At 36.8% G+C, this 27,745-nt stretch overlaps 1 protein-coding gene across 3 annotated transcripts in view; it reads right to left on the bottom strand.

Moving 5' to 3' along the window:
- PRIM2 (DNA primase subunit 2) overlaps window positions 1-27,745 on the bottom strand; it is a 389,354-nt gene that overhangs the window by 31,798 nt on the left and 329,811 nt on the right. For all 3 annotated transcript variants that reach the window (XM_044004351.1, XM_044004348.1, XM_044004350.1), the window contains exons 11-12: window positions 13,461-13,587; window positions 6,796-6,878 (exon numbers count right to left, since the gene is read on the bottom strand). In XM_044004351.1, coding sequence (XP_043860286.1) covers window positions 6,796-6,878; window positions 13,461-13,587 — 210 coding nt within the window. The remainder of the gene's footprint in view (window positions 1-6,795; window positions 6,879-13,460; window positions 13,588-27,745) is intronic.

The raw sequence follows: 27,745 nt of genomic DNA, 5'->3' as shown, positions 1-27,745 counted from the left end.
TTTCACCACAAAAGGAAAATGGTCAGTTGTAAATAACAGTGAAGAATATTTTCAAAATTGACTATATGGACTAAAAGACATGGGAATAACTAAGTGTAGATTCACAGGTTCTTTTATATAACCTTGGATACTGTCAAGATTTTATGGGCATGGTTCATGTCCCAGGGCTCTTATCAGAAAGGCAGTATGGTACAATGGGCAGAGGGCTGAATCACAATGCAAGGCTGGAGTTCAAATATAAACTCTGACACTTCCTAGGAATGTGACCAGAAGCAAGTCACTTAATCTCTCTGCATTTCAGCGTCTTCATCTCTAAAAATGGAAAAAAGTTATCAGCAGTACCTATTTTGTGTGATTTTTATGAGGTTCACCTGAGATAATGTAATGGAAATAGCTTTACTAAGCTTAAAGTACTATTTCTTCAAGAAATCACATATAATAAAGGAAGAACAAGAAAATAAAGGGTTACTGGAAAATAACTAAAAACTAAAGTTTCCCAAATAAGGAATTTTTTACAGTGAAAGGCTTTACACTATAGCAATTCAATATTTGTTACTATAAATCACTATATAAACATGAATGATAAAATTATATACAAATTCGATTTACTTATTTATTCATTTATTCTAACAATCTATTGAGAGAATACTAGTGTCATGGCACTAGGCTGTGGTGGAGTGGATAAAACATTGGGCACGGAGTCAGGAAGACCTGAGTTTGAATCCAAGCTCAGATGCTTACTATTACCATTACTATTTACTTACTATTACTCCCTGGCACATAGGAGGCCCTTAAATGTTTCCTGAATGCATGAATGAGCAAGTTACTTAACTTCTGATTGCCTCAGTTTCCTCAACTCTAACATAGGAATAATAATAGGGTTGCGGTAAAGATCAAATGAGATCCTGTTTGTAAAAAATGCTTAGCACAGTACCTGACACATAGTAGGCAATTAATACATGCTTATCCCCTTCCCTTACTCCTTCCCTATCTATGATCTTTCTAATCTGCTGAGAAAAGTGGTAAGGAGTATCTTTATCCTAATTTAGAGTGAGTAATACTGAGGTATAGAGTGTAAGTGGTTTGTCCAAATGGAAGGCAGAGTTTAAATAAGAAACTAGGAGAGCTGAATCTCAGTTAACCATACATATTCACACTGTGAATATGGAGGTGGTACTGGATATTATGATGATCTATCATTGGCCATGGTGGCCTATCGGGCTTTAACACCACATTAAATTATGCATGTGACTAAAGCTAAATGTATGAAAAATACCCTCTATTAAATGGCTTTTATCTGAAGGGTCAATGAAAAATTCTTCCTCAATGAACAATAACAAAATGAATAGCCTAAAAATGTCCTACAGGTATAACACCATTTACTAAGGCTTCAACTTGTTAGGACTATAAAGGTAGTTCAGGCGTTCTTGCTATTACTTTAGGAAATAAGTATGCTGAGCTACTCCAAAGGCCCAGAATCAGGGCACAGCTCACAACAAGAGATGCTAATTTCATTACAGCATATATTACAATGCACAACCAGCCCCTTGCACTTGTCTGTGGATGGCAATTATTGTTGTTTATTGATCAAACTCAGTCAGGGTTTAGATGTGTTATATGTGATTAAATTCTAATCAAACCCAGGGAGGTACAGAGTGAGACAACTTAGCTATTAAAATGGCAGGGCACACAGCGAAGCTGTTAGGACTGTCAGCTGAAGAATTTCAATGTGAAAATTTCATGTATAAGCTCTTTTGACAAGTGTGAGGATAAAATACAATGTAGATAAATAAAAAAACCTGTAAGAAAAATCTCATTGAGCTAAAGTGTAAAACCAAGTTTTGGATAATTATTATTGTAGAGATTCTTTTACTGCTAACCTATCTCTAATTACCAACATTTCTACCCTAAAAACAGACATACATTTAAAGGCAATGGGAAGGAGAAATGGTTAAAATACAGAGGAAGGAGTCCTCTGAAGGGTTCTAAGCTTCAAAAGGCAGATAGATATGGTTGATAACCATATCCTGAGAGATATGGTTAGCCGATCAAATTTTTATAAGAATACCAAAATGATTGTTATTTCAATAGAAAAATCCCACAGAAATAAAAATAAAACTATAATAAGATGACATTGAAAAGCACACTATTTTTTGATGTGTGGGTGTTGGGTGCATTCAAACATTCTCTCCCTAGGTCTAAAACAATTTTATTCATTTATTTACCAGGAGAATGTGAGCTTTCTTAGGAAAGACGTCGTTTCCTTTTTTTTTTTCTTTTTATCATCAGCACCTAGCACAGTCATCTCTGACATTTTAATAGGCAAGTTGTCTTACTTTGTACCTCACTGGCTTTGATTAGAATTTAATTTCATAGAACACATATAAGCACATATTAAATAAATGTATATTTGAATTTGAAATTTTAAAGACGATAAAAAATAAAGAATCAACTTTATTAGGTTTATAAGGCATTGAGTAGCATGGTCCTAAAGAAAATAAGCAATAGAAATTGGGAAAATAGGTGAGAGAGTAGACATGGAGAAATACATCAAAGGAAGAACACATGTGCTGGTAGGAAACTGGGAACAGAAAAGATAGAGCTAAAAGAAAAAATATTCACCAGGAAAGGTGCTGAAGGTGCTATTAGTAAGGTATGAGGAAAAAACCAACCCAGATACTTCTTAATAATATGATGAGGGGGCCAGAATAGTGAGGGGATTGGAGAACATGAAGGGAGGTATTTAGCCTGCAAAGGAGCATATACAAGAAAGATATTATAAATGTTTTACAATCCATGAGAGGCTACCAAGTGAAAAAAAGATATGTCTTTTTCTTTTCTTTTTTTTTTAAAGTAATCTTATTTTTATTGAGATTTTGGTTTCTAAATCATCTTCACTTCTGAATATATCTCTATCTATCTATATATCTATCTCTATCCCTTCACTCCTCCCTGGAAGAAAAAAAAAATCTCCTTTTCTAAAAAAGCAAAACAGGACCAATGGAGAAAAGATAAATTCAGGTTTAGTATAAGGAAAAACAAGTAGAATGAGCTACTGCATAAGGTAATGAGCTCCCTGTTATTGGATATCATCAAGACAAAGCTGAGTGACAGTTTGTATTGAAGAAATTTCAGTTCAAGTATGGGTTGTACTGGATGGTCACTGATGGTCTGTCTTCAAGATTCTGAGACAATGTGCACATCAACAACAAAAGGCATTGAAACTTTCATATTGTCTATGTAAAGAAAAGCAGCGTTATCACGGAAAGAGCACTGCCATCGATATGGTTCAAATCCAGATAGGTTCAAATTCTGGCAGTCACTTTTTTAGCTCTGTGAAGTTGGGCCAGCTCCTTAGCCTTTACAGAGGTTCAATTTCCACATTTGTAAAATGAAGATAAATAAAACTTAAAGTACTGACTTTCTAAGAGTTGTGAAAAAAGCACGTTGTAAGGCATGGCATTACAGTGTAAAATAATACTGTAATGCATTATACAAGTATTCCTGTATTGATGTGAGCTATTTATTTATTAGTCATATTCATCTGATGCCATCTGATGTCCAAACTTTTTCTTTCCAAGTCTAAAGCATTTTTCTTCACACAGGGAAGTCAGGGAATGCTTGATCTGTGCCTTAATGTCCCTCAGGACCTAGCACAGTAGATGGCACAAAATAGCCATTGATTGCCTACAAGACAACCTTGATGATGTAGGGTTGAGTGCAGGGGCTTGCAAGAATATACAGGACATGGCTTTGTCTTCCAGATCTCTTCTTTGGCAAACTCTATGTCCTGGCTCTGGAATAGCACTGAGCTGATCATAGAACCCATCTTATGAGCTGTTGACTGCCCTCCCTAGAAGTTTCACCAGCCAGGGCTACCCAGAAAGAATGAGAAGGAAATTCTAGATTGCTTCTTGGAATCATGCCTGGACATTGATTCCTTTATTCCCCACCCCTACAACTCTGAACCTCAGAAGGTAGGCAACAGAATTGAAAGGAATCTCAGAGGTCATATACTCATCTACTCCAGCCCTCATTTTCCCAAACAAGAAATTTTCCCAAGTTATAAATGTAGTCTCTAAAACTTATATGTGGTATACAACCCTATCTGCCTCTGTACCTATTGCTAATTCATTTGTTCAATTAATATTTATTACACATTTATCACACATGTAAGCTTGGTTAGCCACTGGATGGAACAGAAAAACATAAAAAAAATTTTTTAACGGATTCTGATTTCATGGAACTTACAATCTAATTGTATCTTCAGATACTCAAATGGGCCTGTGATTTAAAGGACTGGGGTAATCCTTCTAATAACGTAGATCATAATTTACCCATTCATGTCCATTCTGTGCAACTCTTGACCATGTCTTTCCATAAGTTCATCAATGCAGTTGGGGTCTTCCACAATTCTTGATAATGAGAGATTATGAAAATATTACCCAGGCAGTCCATCTAATGTTCTCTACACATAATCAATCCATTTTCTTTTATTGTTTATACTTTCTTTGATGTCATCCTTTACTACGCTTTTCCTTTATACTTCCCTGTTTGTAAAGGGTTGCAACCTCTTCACATTCACCATAAAATTTTCTACTGGAATATGAGACACAATATAAATACCACAATCTTCAGCCCAGTCCTCTACCTACAATTTGGCTCCAGTAAATAATCAGAGTGACTCTTGAGTGGACAAATGGAAAGGAAACCCTAGCTCTTTCTGGTGGTATTACCCTTGGGCTCTCACCAAAAGGTAACACTCTATAAATTATTAAAAGAGAGGTAAAAGTTATTATTTGACATCACCATCAAGAGAGCCAAAGGGGAAAATAAAAGGGGCAAATGTGGTCATCGGCAGCATGATACAATATGGATCAAATCCAACTTCCACTGTGGCCTTGCCTGTCTCGATATACATTCTAATATCAAGATTCTGATTATTTGACATATTTCCAGCTATTTCAAATAGATAAAAAAATTTTCACCAAGAGGTTCTGACCATAAAACATCAATAAACGGTTACAGAGTTTTACCTTGGAAGCATTTCAGTAGTGAATTTTTTATGACTTTTAGACAATAAAATATTTAAAAGCACTCATAATGGAAAGATCTAAATGCACACTTGTCAAAATGCTTCTTCATGGACCCTTCATTCACCAATATACTCCCCTTTAGAACAGACTATAGCAGCTACCATATTTCACCCTGAAGGAAGCCATTTACTAAAGGTACTCAACAAAAGCAAAAGTATTATTAACTGCTGATTACCCAAGAACTACAGGCCCATATTCATTTTAGAAACACAATTAAAACCTAGGCATAGAGATATATAGTCAGAGCAGCTAGGTGGCACAGTGGATAGAGAACTGGGCTTGGAATCTGGAAGACTCTTCCTAGCTGTGTGACCTTGAGCAAGTCACTTCACCCTGTTTGCCTCAGTTTCCTTATCTGTAAAATGAGTTTGAGAAGGAATTGGCAAACTACTCCAAAAAAAGCCAAAATGGGGTCATGAAGAGTCAGACACAACTAAAATGACTCAACAACAACGAAAGGGGTATGGCGAATGAGTTGCTAACCCACCTCAAACATGTAAGAAATTTCAATCAATCAATAAATCAACCGTCAAGAATGTACTACACATGTTCCAGGTACTGTATATGTTCTGGGGATATAAAGTCAAAAATTAAATGGTCCCTGCCCTCAAGGAACTTAAATTCTATAGCTAAAGAAATGTGTTGGAAGAACAGAGTGAAGAATGGAAGTAAATCAACTTCACTACTATTTGTGTGTCTATTAATTAACAAGTATTTATTAAGCACTTAGGCAGGGGCGATTGGTCCAGATATTAAGTATCTACACTAATCAGCTCAGTAGGAATGTAAGCAATATCCAAACAAGAGGCTGGACAGGGAAAGATGAATCTGAGTTTTCACTGTAAAAGGCAAAGGGTTTTTGGTGATAAGAATTCTAAAATATATCCAATTCTATAAAGATGCATGATGGTTTTTGGACTCCAGTTCTGACATTTGCCTTGTTTTACTCCAGCTTAGAATGTTATCTAACTCCCTTGACACCCCAGTCAACACCACAGCATAGAAGGCAGTCTACCACATTAGTATATATAATGTTATTTTTTTTTGACAAAGCAGATTTATTTATTTTTTAAGTATTGGAAGACATTCACAACAATGACTTTTACATTTCTAGGCATTCTTTTCCCTGCAACTGTTGCTAAAACAAAGTATTAAAGCTAATGAACTATTAACAGAATTTCAGATTAAACGGTGTGACAAGTGATGTTTATTGAAAGAGTCAATCAGCACACTCAACATTATCCTGGGTTCTACAACACCGACATTAAAAAAAAAAATTCCCCAAGATGAAAAATGTTGTCATTAATTTTCAGCTTCATTAGTGAGTTTTAATAGACTATTCAAAAAAAATTTTTTAAGTGGCACCAATTCTCAATATGAAAAAATGAAGAAACAAATACAAGCACAAATGTGGGCTTGTATGCACACATGCATGTGCGCGCACACACTTTTCCAAGCTTGCTCCATCACCAAGCCAAATGGGGGGATAAATGCCGCCCAGCAGACAAAAGAACAAGAATTTCCAACAAGGGATTAAAACCAGAAAAGATAGAACTTTGGCTTAATTCATCTAAAAGATAGGCAATCTGGCAGTCTGCCTGACAAGTTGCATGGAGTACTACTGTGAGAATATTAAATGAAACTGAAAGGAAGAATCTGACTCCTCATTACTGAGGCCTTGGAACTGAATCCGACCTACCTGGTTTATCCCGGTTTGAGAGATCTTGGATGACTGGAGCCTCTGCTTCAATAGCTCAGGATCACTGTGGCGGAATGGGCACCCTGACAGCCAAAAACACCAGCAAGCACACAAATGAGGCTATTTACCCAGGAGTTAGCACAATAATACACTCGAGAGACTGACTAAGCTCTTCTTAATTGTCTAACAGCTTATTAATAAAAAAGTTAATTACCCGTGTGTGTGTGTGTGACTGCTTTCCTCTTTTATTTTATTTTATTTTTTAAGTAAAGACTCCAACTGTATAGTTATCAGGGCACTGCAGGCTCAAGAGTTACATAAAGCATTACAACACAAGTAGGCTGAGATTCCCATTTCAGGAGAGGAAAACAGTTTTAATTAGGTTCTTAGCTAATAAGCAGAAAGATGATTACAAAAAACTATAATCATATCCGAAATTCCTAAATTTTACCAATTATTTTTTAGAAATCTACACACAAACATATACTCTGCCCCCCCACCCCAATATACTATCTATCTATCTAATTGGAGGAAGCAAATATGAGGGGATTTATACAAAAACATTTTCTGCAAAGATTACTCTTATTTCCTATATATCCAAAGCTATAACAAAATTCAGAGTTGACAGGAAATTACTAATTGGGAGGTAATCAAGGACTACTATTACTGGCATTAGTAACAATAACAGCTATTAAATTTAGTAGTTACAAATTAAGAAAACTTTTAATGTTCATACACATAGAATCATAGGGATCTACATTACTTCATAGGAAAAAATAAGTAAATGTGAACTCCTAGATATAATGCATAAAAAATAAAATTAAAGCAATATAGAAGCAATGGTAGAAGTTTAGAAACTTTTAATACCTAAAATGGTGAGTAAAATAGTTTAAAAATTATTCTATACTCTGAAAAATGAAAGGAAAACAATGCTTGAAATACAACATAAATATAAAAACTAATATAAAAATACATTAGATTAAATATGTTATGTCTACTTTTGCTTTTTTGAGCTACACAGGACAAGTCTAATTTCTCTTTCTTATGACAACCCTTAGATAAATGAAAGCAGATATTAAGTTCCTACTAGGTGGTGTAGGGCCTAGCTTCTTAAACTGTGGGTTGCAACCCAACATGGGCTTCTGTAACTGTGTGTGGGAGTCATGAAAAATTTGGTAAGAGTAAAAGGTTATGTATTCCTATTTCATATACCTACATACCTGGGGTCGCATAAACATTTCTCAAGCAAAAAGGAATTACAAATGAAAAAAATGTAAGAAGCCCTGGTACGGTGGATAGAATTCCAGGCCTAACGTCAGGAAGACCTGAGTTCAAGTCTGGCCTCAGACACTTCCTGCCTGTGTGACCCCAGACAAGTCATTTAACCCTAGTTGTCTCTGTTTCCTCATCTGTAAAATGAGCTAAAAAAAGAAATGGCAAACAACTCCAGTATCTTTGGCAAGAAAAACCTAAATGGGTTCATCAAGAGTTGGATACAACTAAAATAACTGAACAATACAAGTAAGTTCCCCATAATTTTTTTTTCTTTTCTGGAGTAAATACTGTGAATTCTTGCAGCTACTCCTTATATGACATGATTTTTAGATCCTTTGCCATCCTGGTCTACTACAAGTTAGGTAAAATCCTTCTTGAAATGTAGTAACCTGGGGGCAGCTAGGAGGCGCAGTGGATAGAGCACTGGCCCTGGAATTAGGAGGACCTGAGTTCAAATCCAGCCTCAGACACTTAACACTTACTAGCTGTGTGACCCTGGGCAAGTCACTTAACCCCAATTGCCTCACCAAAACAAAACAAAACAAACAAACAAAAAAACTTCTTCCACTGTAGTAACCGAACTGAATTCATTAGTTGTAATACAAATTATTAAACTGGGTATCTAGTTCCATATTTTTATTTTCATGAGGAGGAAGAAGGTTATTGCTGAAATAACAAATAGCCCAAGAAAACACTTGCTTTTCCAAATAATCTTAATTATAAATAAGCAAGTTCAGAATAGCACCATGGGCCGAAACCACCTGTGAGGCATATAAAAGTTTATAGCCTTCATTCTTATATTTATCATCATTCTTTTATTATTCAGGCTGGGATTGTCAGAATTTTTAGTTAGAAATGCTCTGAAATAATCAGATTGCACAATCACAAATGGATCCAATAAAGAACAGAGATATCTAAAATCAGGCAACTCATTGATAAGTCCAGATTTTTAAAAATAATTTAAATAAGTGGCATGAACTAGAGCAATGCTCATAGGATATGATCATAGATAGAGAATTGGAAGAGATATTAGAAGTCAACTCCTCTGACCCCTTCATTTTACAAAGAAAACTGAAGCCTAGAAAGGTTAGATGATTTTCACAAGCTCAAACAGATGGTAAGTGGCAGATTGTTGATGAACAACAGTTCAGTCATTTTTCAGTTGTGTCTGAATCTTCGTGACCCCATTTAAGGTTTTCTTGGCAGAGTTATTGAAGTAGTTTGTCATTTCCTTCTCCAGCTTATTTTAGAGATGAGGAAAGTGAGGCAAATAAGGTTAAATGCCCTGTCCTGAGTTACACTGCTAGTAAGTATCTGAGGCCAGATTTGAACTCAGGAAGATGAGTCTTCCTAACTCTAGGCCCGGCACTCCATCTACTATGCCACCTAGCTGCCCTAGGCAGATCTAGGATTTAAATTGATATCCTCTGGGTCCAAACCCAACCTTCTTTCCATTACACTAAGCTGTCTCTCTATGTTGTCTGGACAACTAATGCCTAGAAATAGCAGGATACTTTTTAAAAAATGCTTCACATGTCAAAAGGAAAGTTTTTTTTTTTAGTTATGTTCAGAAAATAAAAAAGAAAATGACGACCCACTGCTTGGTACAAATGGTATGATATCAGATGATAGAGCAATGGCAGATCTACTTAATTTCTGCTTTTCCCTTCATCATGGACAGTGGTGATTAAATTGGAAAGGGTTAAACACTGATGTGAGAGGACTGAAGACTATGGTTTTTGAGAGAGTAGGAGGGTTGTACTCACTTTCAATGAGTTCAAATATTGAAGCACAGGTAAGTTATATCCAAGGGCACTGAAAAATTTTACAGATATGATCATATTGCTGACACCTATCTCTTCCCGCACCTCAATCATAGGAATCCTTTAGAAAGAGGAGGGGGGAGAAAACAGCAATTTATACAGTGCCTACTATGTGCCGGATGTTCTGCTAAGCACTTTACAAATATTAACTCATTTAATTTTAAACTTTAGACTCTATTTAAAGCAGGGAAGTATTAGAATATGCTACAGAGGGGCAGCAAGGTGGCGCAGTGGATAGAGCACCAGCCATGGAGTCAGGAGGACCTGAGTTCAAATCCGGCCTCAGACACTTAACACTTACTAGCTGTGTGACCCTGGGCAAGTCACTTAATCCCAACTGCCTCACTAAAAAAAAAAAAAAAAAAAAAAAAAAAAAAAGAATATGCTACAGAGAGGCTACATTACTGGTTTTTCGGGGGGGGGCAGTGGAACATGCTAGAAACTATAGCTCAATTAGTCTGGAAACATTCTACAATGGATTTTCAAAGAAATGGGGAAATTTTCTGAGAACTCTTAGAAAAGAAAACAATGATTATAAGGATCATAGATTCAGAGCTGGAAAGGACCTTGGAGGCCTTTTGTTTGAACTCCCTCCTTTTAAGTTGAAAAAAACTGATCATCAAGCATCATTTGTTGAGTATGATGGGCAGTGGAAATATATACAATCAGCCATGACATTTATCCTTGTCCTCAAGGGGCTTATAGATTTTGTAGAAAGATGGGACATTTACGTATAAAGACAAATAATATGAAGCAGTGCAAGTTTTAAAAAATGGGAGCATCTGGAGAATCTCACCATCTATATGAGATCAGTCTTCCATCTGAACTCTACATAGGATATCTTTCTTTGAACTGAAGAGGAAGAGTGTGTGCTAGACTGGATGAGAAATTATAAAGTCCTTTTTCAATGATCCCATGCTGATTTGCTGCAAAATCCACCATTTTTTCTATAAATGTGCTCTCCGGGTCTTGCAATGTGGTTTATTTTCACAATTATTAAAGAGCATCATGAGATGCTCACAGGCAGTGCCAGACCAACCTCATTTTGTTGTTTGGTAAGAATACTGACTGATACACTGGGAAATTTAGCTATATTCTCTCTTTAAAAAAAAAAATCAATCAATCAATAAAGCACCTACTATGTGCTAGGTACTATGATAAGCACTTCATCAACATATCTGAGAAGAATATCTTGTGGTCAACAAAATGGCAAGATGTGGGCAGGATGAAAATACAGTTGGATAGATTAAATGCCAGTTGAGCAACTGTATCCAAAATTGCTAAAAATTACAACAGCATAGAGAAAGTTCTCTCATGTGGCATAAATACATAGCCCTTGGTCTTGTTACATTCCTCATTTTTTATAAATGACTTAAACATACAGAATGCTGCTTGTCAAAATTTGCACATGATACAAAGATGAAAGAGATAGCTTACATTCTGGATGAAAGAATCGATATTAAAAAACATCTTTATAGGCTAGATTTATGAAACAAAAAAAGCAAGATGAAATTTAACAGGGATAAAAAAAATAGAGCCCTGTGTGTTTAAAGCAACTACACAATTACAGGATGGGAAAACAAAGAAGTTTATGTGAAAGAAAAGAAATTGGAGGCGGGGGGGGGGGGGGTTGTTATTTGACCATAAGCTCAATAAGAGTTAACTAACTGTGGCAATGTAGCTAATAAAGTTAAAGCAATTAGCTGCGTTAATAGAAATATACTGTCTAGGGTAGCAGAGATAATAGTGCACTATACTCTACACTAGTCAGACCACAACTAATGTGTTGGGTTTAATTCAGAGTACTACATTTTAAGAGAGACTTTACCTAAATGAAGTACTTTCAGGCCAGGATGGTAAAGGGTTTGAAAATCATGTCATATAAGGAACAACTGCAGAAATTGTCAACATTTAGTCCAGAAAAGAAAAAGATTTACGGGAAACTTAATAACTATGTTCAAACATCTAAAGGGTTGTCATGTAGGAGAATTAGGCTTCTCCTATGTAGTTTAAAAGAGCAATAGCAGGTTTAATTTTTGGAAATAAAGAGAGATGGATTTCTGCTCAAGTTAGGTAAGGACTTTGTAACAACTGTAGTTGTCCATAAGTAGAATGGGACATCCTATAAAGTATCAAGCTTCCTATCTCACAAGAAGGATTCAAGTATAGCCCAAATATTCCTAAGAAGAATCCTGCTTTGAGGAGGAGGTTTGGCTAGATGACCCCTAGGTTCCATTCAAACTATGATGAAGAAAGGGAGGGGGCAGATGACCTGTAAGGGACCTTCCATTTCTAATACTGTCACCTTATTATTTGATGAAAACACTGGAGGCCTAAAAAGTAGAATTAAGACAACTGTGTCAACATCAATTATCAGGGAATGACAAGTATGGGAGGGAGAACTGAGAGTAAATCAAAAAGTCCTCTTGGGAAGTCAAAATATATGTTGCCAAGACCCTACACTATCTCATGGGCATTACTCTGAAAGTCCATCAGGATCTCACTTTGGGACCTTTTATTCTAATTTTGGCTTTATTATTTGGTTCTGCATCCCACTATTGAGCAAAAGCAAGAAATTAAAAGGCTGCAAATAGCAAAAATATTGATGGTAGCAAAATAGCTGTCAGCGATCACACCTGTGAGCATTACTATTGAGTATGCAATTAATACTCTTAAGGATGACTGTCTAAGAAAAGTTTAGATATGTAAGACTATAGCTTAGACATATAAGACCATATAGACTATAAGAAAAGTTGAGATTATAATCTGATTAATCAGATGGTGAGTACATTTGTAACATACTACAAAGATTTCCATCAAAAAATGGTCAGAATAAATTCACTTTGGGCCCATAAATGGGTAAGCATTTGCTTTTCAGAGGAAAATTCATATATGCATATATATGAATTAATATAATGAATGTAATATAATATATAAATCAATATAAAATACTTCATTATCCGAGAAGGATTTTATTCATCTCTATGAGAAATATTTGAAACTTAAGTTAGGAAAAAAAACCATAGATCACAAAATCTATAGATGAGAGTTTCTCTTTAAAAAAAATAAAATTGGGTGATTTATCTTAACATTTATAAATAGGAGCCAGTTAAATTTCTTAATTATTCATGGCCTGTTAATTAGATCACAGTCATGAGGATAAGATACACATTATTCCTGAGGGATGAATCTTTTGAAAATTAAACAGCAAAGCTTTCTCTGATAATTTCAAGGCAGAGCTATGAAAAACTTTGGTGTCTGTCTTTTGAGACATCCTAGCAGACTGTGAGGAAGAGACAAAATAGCTAGTGAATGGAAAAAGAGAGCGCTGAAAAGTCTAGTCCTTGACAGACAGAAGTACAGCTGAATGATTTCTTCTTGCCTGACCTAGTTCGGTAATAGAACAAATCAGCAGAAGGGTAACAGAGCCCTTGCTTGACACTGATGAGTAACATAGGCTACAAACTAGTTCGTGCCAATAATGCAGGAAGCCATTACATGTCTTCAGTTTCCTGGGGAGCCCTTGAGTTCCTGTCTATTACAAACATATCAGGTATAAGCACTCACCGTGATAATCCCCTTGGCTTGGTGGATTGGTTAGTATAATCTTCATGCAGCTGAATGGCGTATAGTCTGTCCTCTTGCCTTCCTTACCATAGCTATGGCGGATGTTGTAAGCATAGCCTTTGTCAAACTGAGTGGAGAAAATGAAAAGAAGACAGTGGAATGTAAATAGATACTGAACTAGGGATATCAGCCTTAGGCTGGATAGGCCACTGAAGCAAGAGGGAAGTAAATGTCAGTTAGAATGATGAGCTAATGAGCAAAATGACATCATCCAGAGCAAACAAACAATATCAAAGAATATTAGGTATGTATCCATTTTTCTCAAGCGAACCCATGATTTCATTGGTGTAGGGAGCACCTGCTAAAGAGCTCTATCTAACCCTGTAGATACACACCTGCTCAGCTACTTGCAGCATTAGAGCTGCCAGGGCCACTGAGATGTTAAGCAACTTTCCCAGGGTCATAAAGTAGTATGCGTCAGGGGTGAGATTGGAACCCAGGACTCACTGAGATTCTGAGGCTAGCTGTCTATCTTCCACATTGACGGTATCAAATATGCAGCAGGCAGTGGACCTTCCCCAGTGCTGCCTTAAAATGTAATTATGACATATTTTTTAAAATAACTAAGATAAGATTGTTATGTATTGTTCTAAGTAAATAAGAGGCCCACAGGGAGCCTAGCATGCAGCTTAGAGCACACTATTTGAGTTTGACACCAATGCTCTTTGCCATTGCGCCTCTCTACATTTCAGAAAACTCATTTGAATATTACTGGCTGTTTGTTAGAGAGGAATCATGATATAAAGGATCTGGAATCAGGAAAATCTAATTTTTAAGCTGTGCAACCCTGAAAAGGCTGCCTAACTTCTCTAAACCTCAGTTTCTATAACTGTGAAATGGAAATAATAACAGCACCTAAATCACAGAGTTGTTGGGAGTTGCAAATGAGATAATGCATGTAAAGAACTTTGCAGACATCAAAGTATTATGCAAATGTAGGTTATTATTAGTAGTAACAATAATAGTGACAGTAATAACAACCAGCAGGGTATGTGGCCAATCCCTGAGGTCAAGAAATATGACACAATTGATTACATCAATGTAATTATAGTAAGTATAGCCTGGGCTCTCTTCTCTCTCTATACTACTTCACTTGGGTATTCCATCAGCTCCCATGGATTTAATTACCCTCTTTATTTTGATCATTTTCAAATCTTCCTATCCTGCCCCAAATTCTTAGTTGACCTCCAATTTCACTTCTCACATCTCAAACTGCATGTCCAGTAGACATCTTAAACTCAACAAATCTAAAACTGAACTCATCATCTTTGCTCCTAAACCCCTCCTCTCTTCCTTACCATCACTATTCCTATATAGGGCAATGCTATCCCCTCTTTCCTTTAGGTTCACAACCAAGGAGTCATCCTGGATTCCTCACTATCTCACTTCCTACCCCACCCCCCACGCCCATATCCAATCTTTTGACAACCTTGGCTACATCTCTTGAATAAGTCCCTTTTTCTCCTCTGACACTGTCACCACTCTAGTGCAGGCCCTCATCACCCCAAGCTTGGATGACTGCAATAACCTGCTGGTGTGTCTGCCTGCCTCCAGTCTCTCCCCACTCTAATCCACCCTTCACTAAGCTACTCATATGGTTTTCCTAAAGTGTAAATTCAATCATGTCATCCCACGACTTAATAAACTCCAGTGGCTCCATATTGCTTCCAGTATAAAATATAAAATCCTCTGTTTGGTAATCAAAGTCCTTCATAACCCAGCCCCCTTCTACCTTTCTAGTCTTCTTACATCTTACTCCCTGATACATATTCTTGGATCTAGTGATATTGACCTTCATGCTTTTCCATGAACAGAATACTCCATCTCTCAGTTCTAGGCATTTTCTTTTAGCTGTCTCCCTTCCCTAGAATGCTTCCCTCCTCCACTCCAACTCCTGACCTCTCAGTTTCTAAGTCCCAACGAAAATTCCATTTTTTATTCCAAGCCTTCCCAAATCTCTCTGAATTCTGGTGCCTTCCCTCTGTCAATTATTTCCTATTTATCTTGTAGATAACTTGCTTTGTATATATTTGTTTGAATGTGGTCTCCCCCATGTAAGCCCCTTGAGGGCAGGGACTGGGTTTTTTTGTTTGTTTGTTTGTTTGCTTCTTTTTGTATCCCCATCACTTAGCACAGTGCCTAGAACATAACAAGCACTTGATAAATGTTTATTGATTGAGGTATAGGAGGTTATCTTCGCTCAAAAAATTAAACTCCTTGGGTTTTTAAATTTGAGAAAGCAACTGTTTAAAATGTGTGTATCTCTCTCATTTAAGCCTATCACTAAAGGAAGTTTTGTACTCTTTTAAAAAGTGATTTGTTGGGGCAGCTAGGAGGCACAGTGGATAGAGCACTGGCCCTGGAGTCAGGAGGACCTGAGTTCAAATCCAGCCTCAGACACTTAACACTTACTAGCTGTGTGACCCTAGGCAAGTCACTTAACCCCAATTGCCTCACCCCGCCCCCCAAAAGTGATTTGTTTAATATCAAAAGTGTTTGGCTTATAAATCATTTGGATCCTGAAAAAAGAAGTTCATCTCACAGTTCCTCAAGTCTGAAAGGCAGTGCTAGTGTCAGAAATACCCAAGAAGATATAGCTAAGTATACCTTCTAACTGCTGGTACCATTCCATTTGGTTAGAACAGTTATTACCTCATGTATTCTTCTATAGAAGTTTCTCCCAATGCTATACATTCAATGCTGGTAAAATACTGAAGGAAACACTTTCTCAGTGGGGGCTGAAACCTAGGTTATATAACATCCTTCTCTAGGAAGGCACCGGAGTTTGGGGGGAAGGATGTCCTATACCCAAAGTCCATGTTTTGATAGCAATTTCAGAAGCAACCAGAAGTTTAAACTGAGGGAAGGAAACTTTCTATCAAGGATGGGCTCATATCCTGCCTCTGAAATTTAGTGCCTGTGTGACTTGGAGCAGGCTACACAACCTCTCTGGATCTCATTTTTCTCATTTACAAAATGAGGGGAGTGGAGGTTGAACAAGATGATCTCTAAGGTCCTTTCCAATTCTAAATCTATGATCCTATCAGCCACAACATTAACAGCATAGTAGAAATAAATCAGAAAATAAAGGTACTTTAGGTGGCTAAGTGACTCACTGCATAGAGTGTCAGGACTGGAGTCAGGAAGATTCATCTTCCTAGCTTCAAAACTGGTCTCTGATGCTTACTAACTTTGTGGCATATTACTTAAGCCCTGTTTGCCTCAGTTTCCTCATCTATGAAATGAGCTAGAGAAGGAAATGTCAAACCACTCCAGTATTTTTGCCAAGAAAACTCCAAAGGGGTCATGAAGAGTTGGACATGACTGAAAAATGACTGAACAAAAAGATATGTTTATGATTTCAAAACTGTTTATAAACTACTTTTCTGAAGCACTTTTTTTTTGTTAAAGGAGGCAGACTGGAATCACATCCATCATGGATTCCTTTTTCTTTTCATGAATACACTGGGATTTCAAATCCTTTCAACTGCAGAATCATTAGAAACTTGAGACCTTAATATGAGCTAAGAAGGATCTTAAAAGATCCTAATCCACATATGAGATTTTCCTAGATGCCTATGAGTCCAAAGACCAAAGTAAATAAAAATTTCCAAAGGGCAAAAGCCTCAAGCTTTTGACTATAACAATGCAAGTGAAAAGGAGATAAGGAGTTACAATTATGCAATTCTTCCACTATTGCTTTTGTTTAACTTTGATAATGAAAGCTCTGGAGAGATAAGAAGCCAGTTTTTGTTATGTATTGCATCCAACTAAATGTTTGTAAATAATATTATCATGATGAATAATAAGTGTATACACCAGTGAGGCTGGCCCTAATTTTGACATGCAAAATTTGAATAATGAAAAGAGCTAGGTTTGGACTAAGAGAGACTGGTGAAAAGCAATGGTGGAGTCAAGATGACAGGATAGCAGGAAGAAGCACAGCCAAGCTCTAATCCATAACCCCTCCTATAGATCAAGAAAATGCACCAGATCAAACAATCAGAATGAGTCACTTTTCAAGTCCAGGTCAGCAAAAGGAGAGAGAGGTAGAGAGGTCTGTGGATACTGAGGACAGGATCTGGCCAGGAATGGCCAAGCAGAACATTCCAGCACAGAGAGGTTTTTCACTAGGGCAAAAAAAAGAACCTAAATTGAACACACTGGGGCATATACTTCTGTCAAATACAGGAATAACTACCAACTGACAGCTTATTGTTGTTTACTATGTAGTTCTGGGTCAGAGATCCAAGGCTGTCTGAGGAGGGGACCTATGCCTAGGGGAAGTGTTCTAGGATGAAGAGGGCTACAGAACTTAGACTGTGTACCAAGAAAGGAATAAATTTAGAAACAAGCAGAAGAATACACATACATACACAGAGCCAGGTATAGAAATGAATGTCACTCAACAGAAAAACAGAACAGGAAGGGGAAACAGTGAAGGAAGGGGACAAAAGATAGAACACATCAAGGGAAGAAATATTCCTAAGCAAAAAACAAACAAACAAACAAAACAACCTCTAAATAAGGATATACAAAAAATTATAGATTTATAGGAGCTATTTTTGTGCTGGCAAAGAAATTTGAAATTATGGGTAGTGTCCATCAATTGGAAAATAGCTGAACAAGGTAGGATATATGTATGTAATGAATATCATCGTGCTATAAAAAAGGATAAAGGGGTAAGTTTCAGAGAAACATGGGAAGACTTGTATGAAGTAATGAAGTGAGTGGAGCAGGAAAACAATTTATATAACTCTCATCAACAAAGTGACAAACCACAATTCTAGAGTACTCAGGATGAAACAAGCTACCCCAATATTGATAAAGGGTAGTAATAGTCTCAGAGAGTAGATTGAAAGATATTTTCCCCCCTGTACATGACCAATGTGGGAATTTCATTTTCCTTGACTATATATGTTTGTAATAAGAGTTTAAGTTTTCCTTTCTTTCTCGAGGTAAAAGGGAGAGAAGGTAGATTTTCACTACAAATAAATAAAACTTAATCTTTTTAAAAAGGAAGACTTTGGCTTAAGTCTTGTTTCAGAAGCCATGGAATCCTGGGACAATTATATCTCTGGCTCTTTGATTTATCATCAGGAAGATGGGACTAGCATCTCTGGTACCTATGTCAAAGTTATTGTGAGCATCAAATGAGATATGTGTAAAGGGCTTTGTAAATTTTAAAGTAATATGTCCTAGTTATTATTATTACCTTATAACATTTTTGCGATCAAATATACAAAAGTAGATAAATCTTATGAAATGTCAGATATTATTACCATCTCCTCAAGAGTAGTATTATACTTTAAGGAAAATGAATTAATGAACAGATTATTTTGGATTTATAAAACAATGAAGCACTTTGGTATTTGGCATAATTATAGAAACCAGAAGGAAAAGAACACTGGCTCTGAAGTCAAAGACCTGGGTTCAAATCCAGCCTCTAATGAACTCAAGTAGTTAGGACTTTGTTAAATTAATGAAGCAAAGTGCCAACCTACATTTTTGGAAGCAACTACATTTATCCTTCCACTTTTAAATTATACCAAAATATACCGTGATGACAGTGTTACCCTCTCTTTTGCCCTACCCTCTATATCAAAATCAGGAGGAGTACAAGGATTTCTAAAGGGATAGAAGAAAAGTTGAGAGGGGAAAAGGAATAGGTTTATGCCTGAACCATGCTGAATCTTTGCCCTAGTCTTCCCTTTGTATGGCAGACACTGAGTAAGCCATCAGTAAGGTTTGCACATTCAGCATGTATTAATGACAGAACTATTCTGATGGTGGTAAAAGAGCCAGAGAACTATTCAACTCATCACAATTTCCACTGATTTGAATTCCTTTGGTGCTTTCCTGGTTTTCAGAGTCCAACATGTTTAGCAGTTCAGGTTACTTAGGTAGCTTTATATCCAAGTTCAACCTGCATTATTTTTGCACTTCTCAATCTGCTGATAAGAAATGATGTTCAATCCAGCACTCCCTTCTGAAGTGTGCTGCACTTGTGTCTTAAAGAAGATGAACTTAATAAATGTCACTTTCATAAAATCCATTGAGTTCGCTGAGGCTAAATAGTCAAGGAATCTTTAGGGAACAGGAAAAGTAGCATCTTCATGGAAAAATGGTGGGGGGGGGACTCTAATACATATTAAATAAAATCAATAACAACAAAAAATTGTATTAGTATCCTATAGGCACGAGGCGACCCATGTAACTTAGAAATATTCAAAGTTCAAGAAAGTGGTAAGTCAAGATGTCATTTTAATAACCTGGGAAAAAGAATTCAAATTGACAGTGGAAAGAGGGTCATCAAATTTCATTATTGAACATAGACATTTTTACTCTTCAGCAAATATCTCACACAAACAACTCACCTTTGTTTATTTAGCACTAAATGTTAAAGAACTAAAATCCATTTGTTTGTGCAAAATTTATGTGACTGAATTTATGTGCTGGTGACTGTGTAAAATGGAAAACAGACAAAAATAAAGACTGATTTTAATTGTCACTACTTATTATAGGAGTTTAACTGGTATAAAGAGACAACTACATTGGGATCAAAAACACCTAGAAATTGACTCAGACAGCAAACACAAGATCTCATTGATAAAGAAAGCTATCGCAGCAGAGAGCAATACTTATAAAAATTCTTTTTTAAAAAATCTTGTTAAAAAACTTCTTTAGTAAGCCCTGTGTGACATTGCAACAGTATATGAAAAGCCAAGGTGTCCTCCATGCCAAGATAAACCATAGTATATATACATTATACAATTTAATTCAATTCTGTAAACATTTAATAAGCTCCTACTATGTATCAGGCACTGTGCTAAGCAGTGGGAACACAACAAGAGGTAAAAGACAGTACACTTGATAATATTATTCCTTTAGTTCCTAAGATTTGAAACTTTTCTGAACCCCTCTTACTACAAGTGTCTTCACTCTGTTAATTATTTCGTATTTGTCCTGTATCTAGCTTACTTTGTATGTATTTGTTTGCATGTTGTCTCCTCCCATTTGATTTTGAGCTCCTTGAGGGTAGGGATTGTCTTTTGCCTCTTTTTGTATCTCCAGCACTTACCAAGGTGCCTGTCACATAGCAGGAGCTTAATAAATGTTTACTGATTAAGTGGTTAAATGGGTATCTCACTATGTCTTGTAAGTATTTGACATTGCTAACCATCTTCTTCTCGAATACTTTCATTCTTAGAATATGATTCTTTTTCTCTTAGTCAAAAATTTCCTACTCTTTCTCCTTAGCTGACACCGCTTCTTCACTGCTCTTAAACCGGCATTTTAATTCTTCTGCAAAAACCTTTCATAAACAACTTTATATAGCAATAAACATGAAAGAATCCTAATATAGTTCTTTGTGCAAAATTTGGGTGTAAATGAGTTTGACCCCCCTACTCTTATCCCAGAATATTCTCTTTTTCCCCCCTTAGCCTTACATTTTCTTTTTCTTTTCGTTTTTTTAGTGAGGCAATTGGGGTTAAGTGACTTGCCCAGGGTCACACAGCTAGTAAGTGTTAAGTGTCCAAGGCTGGATTTGAACTCAGGTACTCCTGACTCCAGGGCCAGTGCTCTATCCACTGCGCCACCTAGCCGCCCCCTCTCTTTTTTTTTTTTAAAGTAATAAACATTTTTTTAATAGTTTTGGGTTCTAATTTTTACCCTACCTTCCTTCACTCCCTCCCCTCCCCCTCCAAGGTGGTAAGCAATCAGATATAAGTTATACATGTATGATTACGTCAAACATTACCATTAGTCATTTTGTATAAGAAAATTTGAATAAAAGAAAAAAATGAAAGAAAGTAATAAAGTAAGTAAGAAATAGCATGCTTCAGTCTGTGTTCCATCAATATCAGTTCTTTCTTTGGAGGTAGATAGTATGCTTCATCAATAGCCTTCTGGGATTGTTTTGGATCATTGTATTGTTGAGAATAGTTAAGTCATTCACAGTTCTTCATCAAACAATATTGCTGTCTCTGTGAACAATGTTCTCTTGGTTTAGCTCTCTTCACTATACATCAGTTCATACAAGTCTTTCTAGGCCTTTCTGAAATCATCCTGCTTGTCATTTCTTATAGCACAATATTATTCCATCACCATCATATGCCACAGCTTGTTTAGCCATTCCCCAAATTGATGAGCATTCCTCTGATTTCCAATTCTTAGCCACCACAAAAAGATCTGCTATAAATATTTTTTGTACAAATAGGTCTTTTTCTCTTTTGGGGGACGTCTCCAGCGTATCCTCTTAATACAAGTGTGAAAAAACAGAAAAGAGCACCATCCACTCATATATCAAGACTGCTTCCTTCTAAGAAGAATTTTAACTGACCTGCTGTGTGTGGCTGAATCTGTTACAGATAACATTTGCTCTTATGGCTTCAATGGCTATTTCTAGGTATTATAATAATATCTTTAATAGTTAATAACAGCATTTTTAAGAATAGGAAGCACTTCACATGCATTATTATTTCACTTGGATCTTATTCCAAACCTGTGGACAGATTCAAAAGATACAGTTCTCATTTTATAGTTAAGAACTGGAAGTTTGGGGAGGTTAAATGAATGAATCAAAGGCTTTCTGTTATTAATATCAAAGGTGGGGTTCATACCCAGATTTCCATAATTCAAAGTCCAGCAATCTTTCTGCTATGCCAGATGACTGCCAAATATATAACTTTATCAGCCCGTAGTTCTCTGTTGAGCTTCACTCCTGTATTTCCAACTCCTTGGAGGCTATCTCCAGAATGTCTAAGCATTGACTCTAACCTCCCATGGAGGTTTATGGGAGAAAATTTACAAGAGTTAACCAGAATAAGAAAGCACAAAAGGGTAGGCAGGTAGGTGGCCAATGGGCAGAGCACTAGGCATGGAGTCAAGAAAATCTGAGCTTAAATCCAGCTTCAGCCATTGTCTGAAGGGGAGGAGAGAGGAGCAGTTGGTATATTCTCCTGCAATGTGCCCTCATCCTGCCTGCATGAGGGCCTATGACCTCACGGGTCATCTAGTCCCTAGCTTCTTAAACTGTGGTTGCATATGGGGTCCCGTAACTGAACATGAGGGTCAAGAAAAATTTGGCAACAGTAAAAGGTTATGCATACCTATTTTATATACATATATATTTGGGGTTGTGTAAAAATTTCTCAGGCAAAAACGGTTTGCAAGGGGAAAGAGTTTAAGAAGTCCTAATCTAGTCCAACCAGTTCATTTTACAGATGAGGTAGTTGGGCCCAGAGAAGTTATATGACTTGCTAAGGTCACTCAGGCAATAATTAAAAGAGCCTGGATTTGAAACCAGGTCCTCTGACTTCAACTCTGGTGCTAAAAACTATATGCCCTGGATAAGGATAAAGAAGCCTGAAATATAGGAACTATTAACCTAAGAGCATGAGAAAGGTCACAGTGGGTTATAGATTAAGGCCCTGATCCTCTCATTTCCCAGATTCTTCATTCATAAATTAGTTTATAGTTATAATTTACTCACAGGAATATTATAGATTTTTAAGGCCATCAAAAGTAACCTGGGGGCAGCTAGGTGGCACAGTGAATAGAGCACCGGCCCTGGAGTCAGGAGTACCTGAGTTCAAATCTGGCCTCAGACATTTAACACTTACTAGCTGTGTGACCCTGGGCAAGTCACTTAACCCCAATTGCCTCACTAAAAAAAAAAAAATAGTAACCTGATGTATATCCTACATATGGAAATCATTGTTGTCATCATACCTTTTGATCTGATCTATGGTTTCATCAGTGTGGGGGTAACTCTCAGAGTAAAAATGCCCTCTATTAATCAAGCCTGACCATAGCTAATAGTCATAAAAAGGTTCCCGGAGTTCTGAAAAGTATAAATGATTTACCTATGATCATTTCATAAGTATGTATCAGAGATAGGGCATTTCAAACAAAAACCAGCCCTCTCTCCATTATTCAACTCCATCAGAAATTATCTCCTTTGGAGTACTAAATATACTGCTACAGAAAATATTCCATCTCTTCAAAGATTTTTAACCAAAAAATCCATCCTGATATGAAACAACTTCTTTAGTTTTTTAAATCAACTGAAATGAACAAAGCATTAAACCAAATTAAACCAAGCATTCCTTTCTTCATTCCTCTTCAGACTATACTCTTCAGACTGACTCTTAAGGTCTTTCTCAACAATGTCCCAGAAACTTCTTCAACCTGGAAACTCATTCCATCCCTGGTCTTCACACATAGGAAGTACCCTGTACCCAGGTGGCAGCTTCCCTTTCTGACTGGCTGGTTCCTCCCAGAAACTCCATTTTAAGAAAGAGGCCAAGGTCAGGCATGTCTTCATTACTCTCTAGGCTGCACTTCAGATTCTCCAGGACTTTCTCAACAAATCCTAGCCCCCACCCCTAAGTCTGTTCACTTTTCTCCTGGCTCCTTTTCAATTCCCTTTTATGTGTTATCTTTTTCCATGTAATCTCTTTGAGGGCCGGGATTGTCTTTTTGGCTTATCTTTGTATTCCCAGCACTTGGCAGAGTGCTTGGAATACAGTAAGGCTTAATAAAAAACTGTTAACTTGACTAAACACCCACTGCCTCCACAGCACAATGCTATGTGTTGAGGTAATAGTAGTTGTATTACTTATTAAAATTATCTGTAAAGTTGCTTCTACCAATAGAGTAATCAGAACTATATAACTAAAGAATAGGAATACTGTTACCTTTTGATTATATGCAAAGGTATGTACTTGAAAGAGCGCTGGAAACCTAGGTTCTAGTCTGAAACTACTATTTTAGGTCATTTTTCTTAGTCTCGTTTTTTAAGTCCATAAAATGGTTATAATAATTCTTGCCTACCTTGTCTCACGGCATAGGTTTGCCATGAAGACCAAATGAAATTATGTATGTGAAAGCAATTGAAAGTTTTCAAAAGAGATAAAGCTTAAGGCACAACTGTCGTCACCACACTGCCATATACACTAATGGAAAAAAGTCAAGAAATGAGTACTATGGAATGCTGAAAATTTGACAATTTATTTTTTAGAGTATATTTCTTTAATTTACATTTGAATATGCTGTTCTGGGAGTTCACTGAAAGGAAACTAATGAAGCCATATTATAAAGATTCCACCCAGCAACCTGTTCCATTTACTTATTCTAATCTATCCTGAACACCTCTAGGGCCAGGAATTAACAGCTCTCTCCAGAGTTCTAAGCACCAGTCTAAACAGAATTTCCTTTTCTTAAAATTTCCCTGGGCCATGATTATGCCTTTTCACTTCCAAGAAATACTTTGTTACATGCAAAGTAGAAGTAAGCAGAGCATGCAAGGTCAGCAAAATAAGTAATTAATTAGAACAGAAGGACTAAACTATCTCTCTACTCCAAAAAAACTACTTAATCAATCAATCAATCAATAAGCTATGTTCCAGGTATTGGAGATACAAACACAAAAGCTGAACATTCTCTGCCTACAAGAAACATATCCACCAAATGTGAGAGACAAGAACATGTACAGATAAATACAGGATACATACAAAGCAGATACAAGGCTTCTTTCTTAGGACCAAGATTTCTGTAGGCGTTGAGAAAACTGAAAACAAGCTCTGTATATGCAATACAATTGGATAATCCACAACAACTACAATTAAGTTGAGTTTCTGGCAAATATCATTTTGATATTTGCCTGCATCAATTTCTTGGGCTGAAATCCCAAGGAGACAGTTAGGTAGGAGCACAGTGAATAGAGTACTGGGCCTTGAGTGAGGAAGACTTGAGTTTAAATCTGTCTTCAGACTTGGAATGTCTAACACATAGTGCTTCGTAAATGTTTGCTTCCTTTCTAAAAGCTATCCAAAAATTTAAAATCTCAATAAAGTGGAAAAATTTGGTCATAGTATTTGTGTAATGTGTTGGGTTTTTTCTTTTTCTTTTTTTTTTTTTTTGTAATATGTTTTTAATAATTTTAACTGCTAACAGTTAACAAAGTACATTAACTGAATAACACTATAGGTTGTATTTAAAAAGAATATCATCCAAATGATATCACATTACTCTAAGGCTAATAACAATCATCTTTATGTAACAAAGGTTCACATTTCAAATAATATTCTTTAGATGATGATGCCATATAAATGAGAGTCATGGATATGTAATAGGACAATCTCTGGGTCATATTTGAGGTCACATGTTCTTGTTCAAATCGACTGCTTCCTGACTCCAGGCCCTGTGCTCTATCCACCATCTTCTATTTTAAACCTCCAATTCCTATAAAATAAAAGTGAGGCTTAAAGACTTTTAAAGACATTTCCAGGGGGCAGCTAGATGGCACAGTGGTTAAAGTGCTGGCCCTGGATTCAGGAGTACCTGAGTTCAAATCCAGCCTCAGACACTTAATACTTACTAGCTGTGTGACCCTGGGCAAGTCACTTAACCCCCATTGCCCCGGGAAAAAAAAAAAGACATTTCCAACTCTAAAACCTATAGACAATGATCTAATGATTTCAGGTCTCACCAGTGACAAGAAAACTTATCCAACAAGATAGCTAACAATAAGGGCAGCTAGGTGGTGCAGGGCCTGGAGTCAGGAAGATTCATCTTCCTCAGTTTAAATCTGGGACCCTGGACAAGTCAACCTTGTTTGCCTCAGTTTCCTCATCTTAAAATGAGTTGGAAAAAAAAATGGCAAACCACTCCAGTATTTTTGCCAAGAAAATCCCGGGGTCATGAAGAGTCAGACAGAACTGAAAACAACTGAATAACAACACAAAGTGTTAATGAGAACTAACAGATTAATGGGCCACCTCTTGCCAAAAAACAAAAACAAAAACAAAAAAAAAACAAACAAAAAAATCCAACATGCCTTTTCTTCTTGTCTGTCTCTTGGCAATCTCATCCAGTCCCACAACTTCAATTATCACCTCTATACAGATGATTCCCAAACCAGACATGCAGCTTTGATCTTCTGACCACAATAGCCAAATGCCCAACTGCCTGCTAGATGTAGCCACCTAGATATGCCACTGGCAGGCAGCCCACCTTCAGCATGTTCAAGACTGAACTAACCAACTTTCTCCAAAAGCTGTTCCTTCTTCTAACCCATGTCTCAGAATTATATTTAATGCTTTTTTCCCACCTTGTGACCTATCTGCCCCCACCCCCAGCTGATCAAATCCTTTCAATTAAGTTATATTTTTCAGCTCTCTGTCCTCCTTTACAATGCAATTGCCACCACTCTAGTTCAGGCCCTCATTGCTTCATTACCTACTTCTAGAGGGTCTTCCTGCCTTCAGTCTTAACCCAATCCATTCGACCCATCCTGATATTCCTAATACACAAATCTGACTAAGTCACTCTCCCTGTTCAAAAACCATCAGCAGCCAACTATTGCTTAATGAATAAAGCATAAACTGATCATGGCATTAAAGGCCATTCAACTTGTAATATGTAATAAAAAATGTCCTTGATCCCGAATTGAGAAGCCTGGGTTCAAATGCTAACTCCACCACTTTCTCACTCCCTGACCAAGGGTAGGTCATGTAGCCTCTCTGAGTTCTCGCTTTCTTTCTCTATAAAATGGAGATAATCATTCTTCCTAGGGTTGGTATGAGATCATCATGTAAATTGCTTTTTTATTTCAGTGATACAAATATGCTAACATTCTTCTGTTCACTCTGTCCTACTCATTTCTCCCTGTGTGAAGAGGACCTCTTGTCCCATCTGCTTACCATGCCTCATTTTTGTCATGGTATCCATCTCACAGCTCTGCTTTTTGAACTCATTTCCTTTCTCCAAGACCTGGCTCAGGTATCACTGATTTTATAAAGCCTTCCCCAATCTCCCAAACTAGATTTGTTGTTATTTAGTTGTTTTTGTGGTATCTGGCTCTTTGCAATCCCATTTGGGGTTTTCTTGGCAAAGATACTGGAGAGGTTTGCCATTTCCTTCTCCAGCTTATTTTACAGAAGAGGAAACTAAAGACAAATAAGGGTAAGTGACTTGCCATGGGGCACACAACTAGTAAATGTCTGAGGCTGGTTTTGAACTCAGGTCTTTTTGACTCCAGGCCTGGAGCTCTATCTACTAAGCCACCTAGCAGCCCCCCAAACTAGAAGTGTCCTTTTTTCCTTTAATTTCTTACACTAATCTATCTGTACCTCTCTTATGCTTTAATTATATTAAAACCTGAATTACAGCTATTCATCTATTTGGGTTTTTTTTTCAATTTACTATAATGTAGACCT

Source organism: Dromiciops gliroides, chromosome 4 (genome assembly GCF_019393635.1).
Source record: "Dromiciops gliroides isolate mDroGli1 chromosome 4, mDroGli1.pri, whole genome shotgun sequence".
Lineage (NCBI taxonomy): Eukaryota > Metazoa > Chordata > Mammalia > Microbiotheria > Microbiotheriidae > Dromiciops > Dromiciops gliroides.
This window is presented reverse-complemented; position numbering and strand designations above follow the sequence as displayed.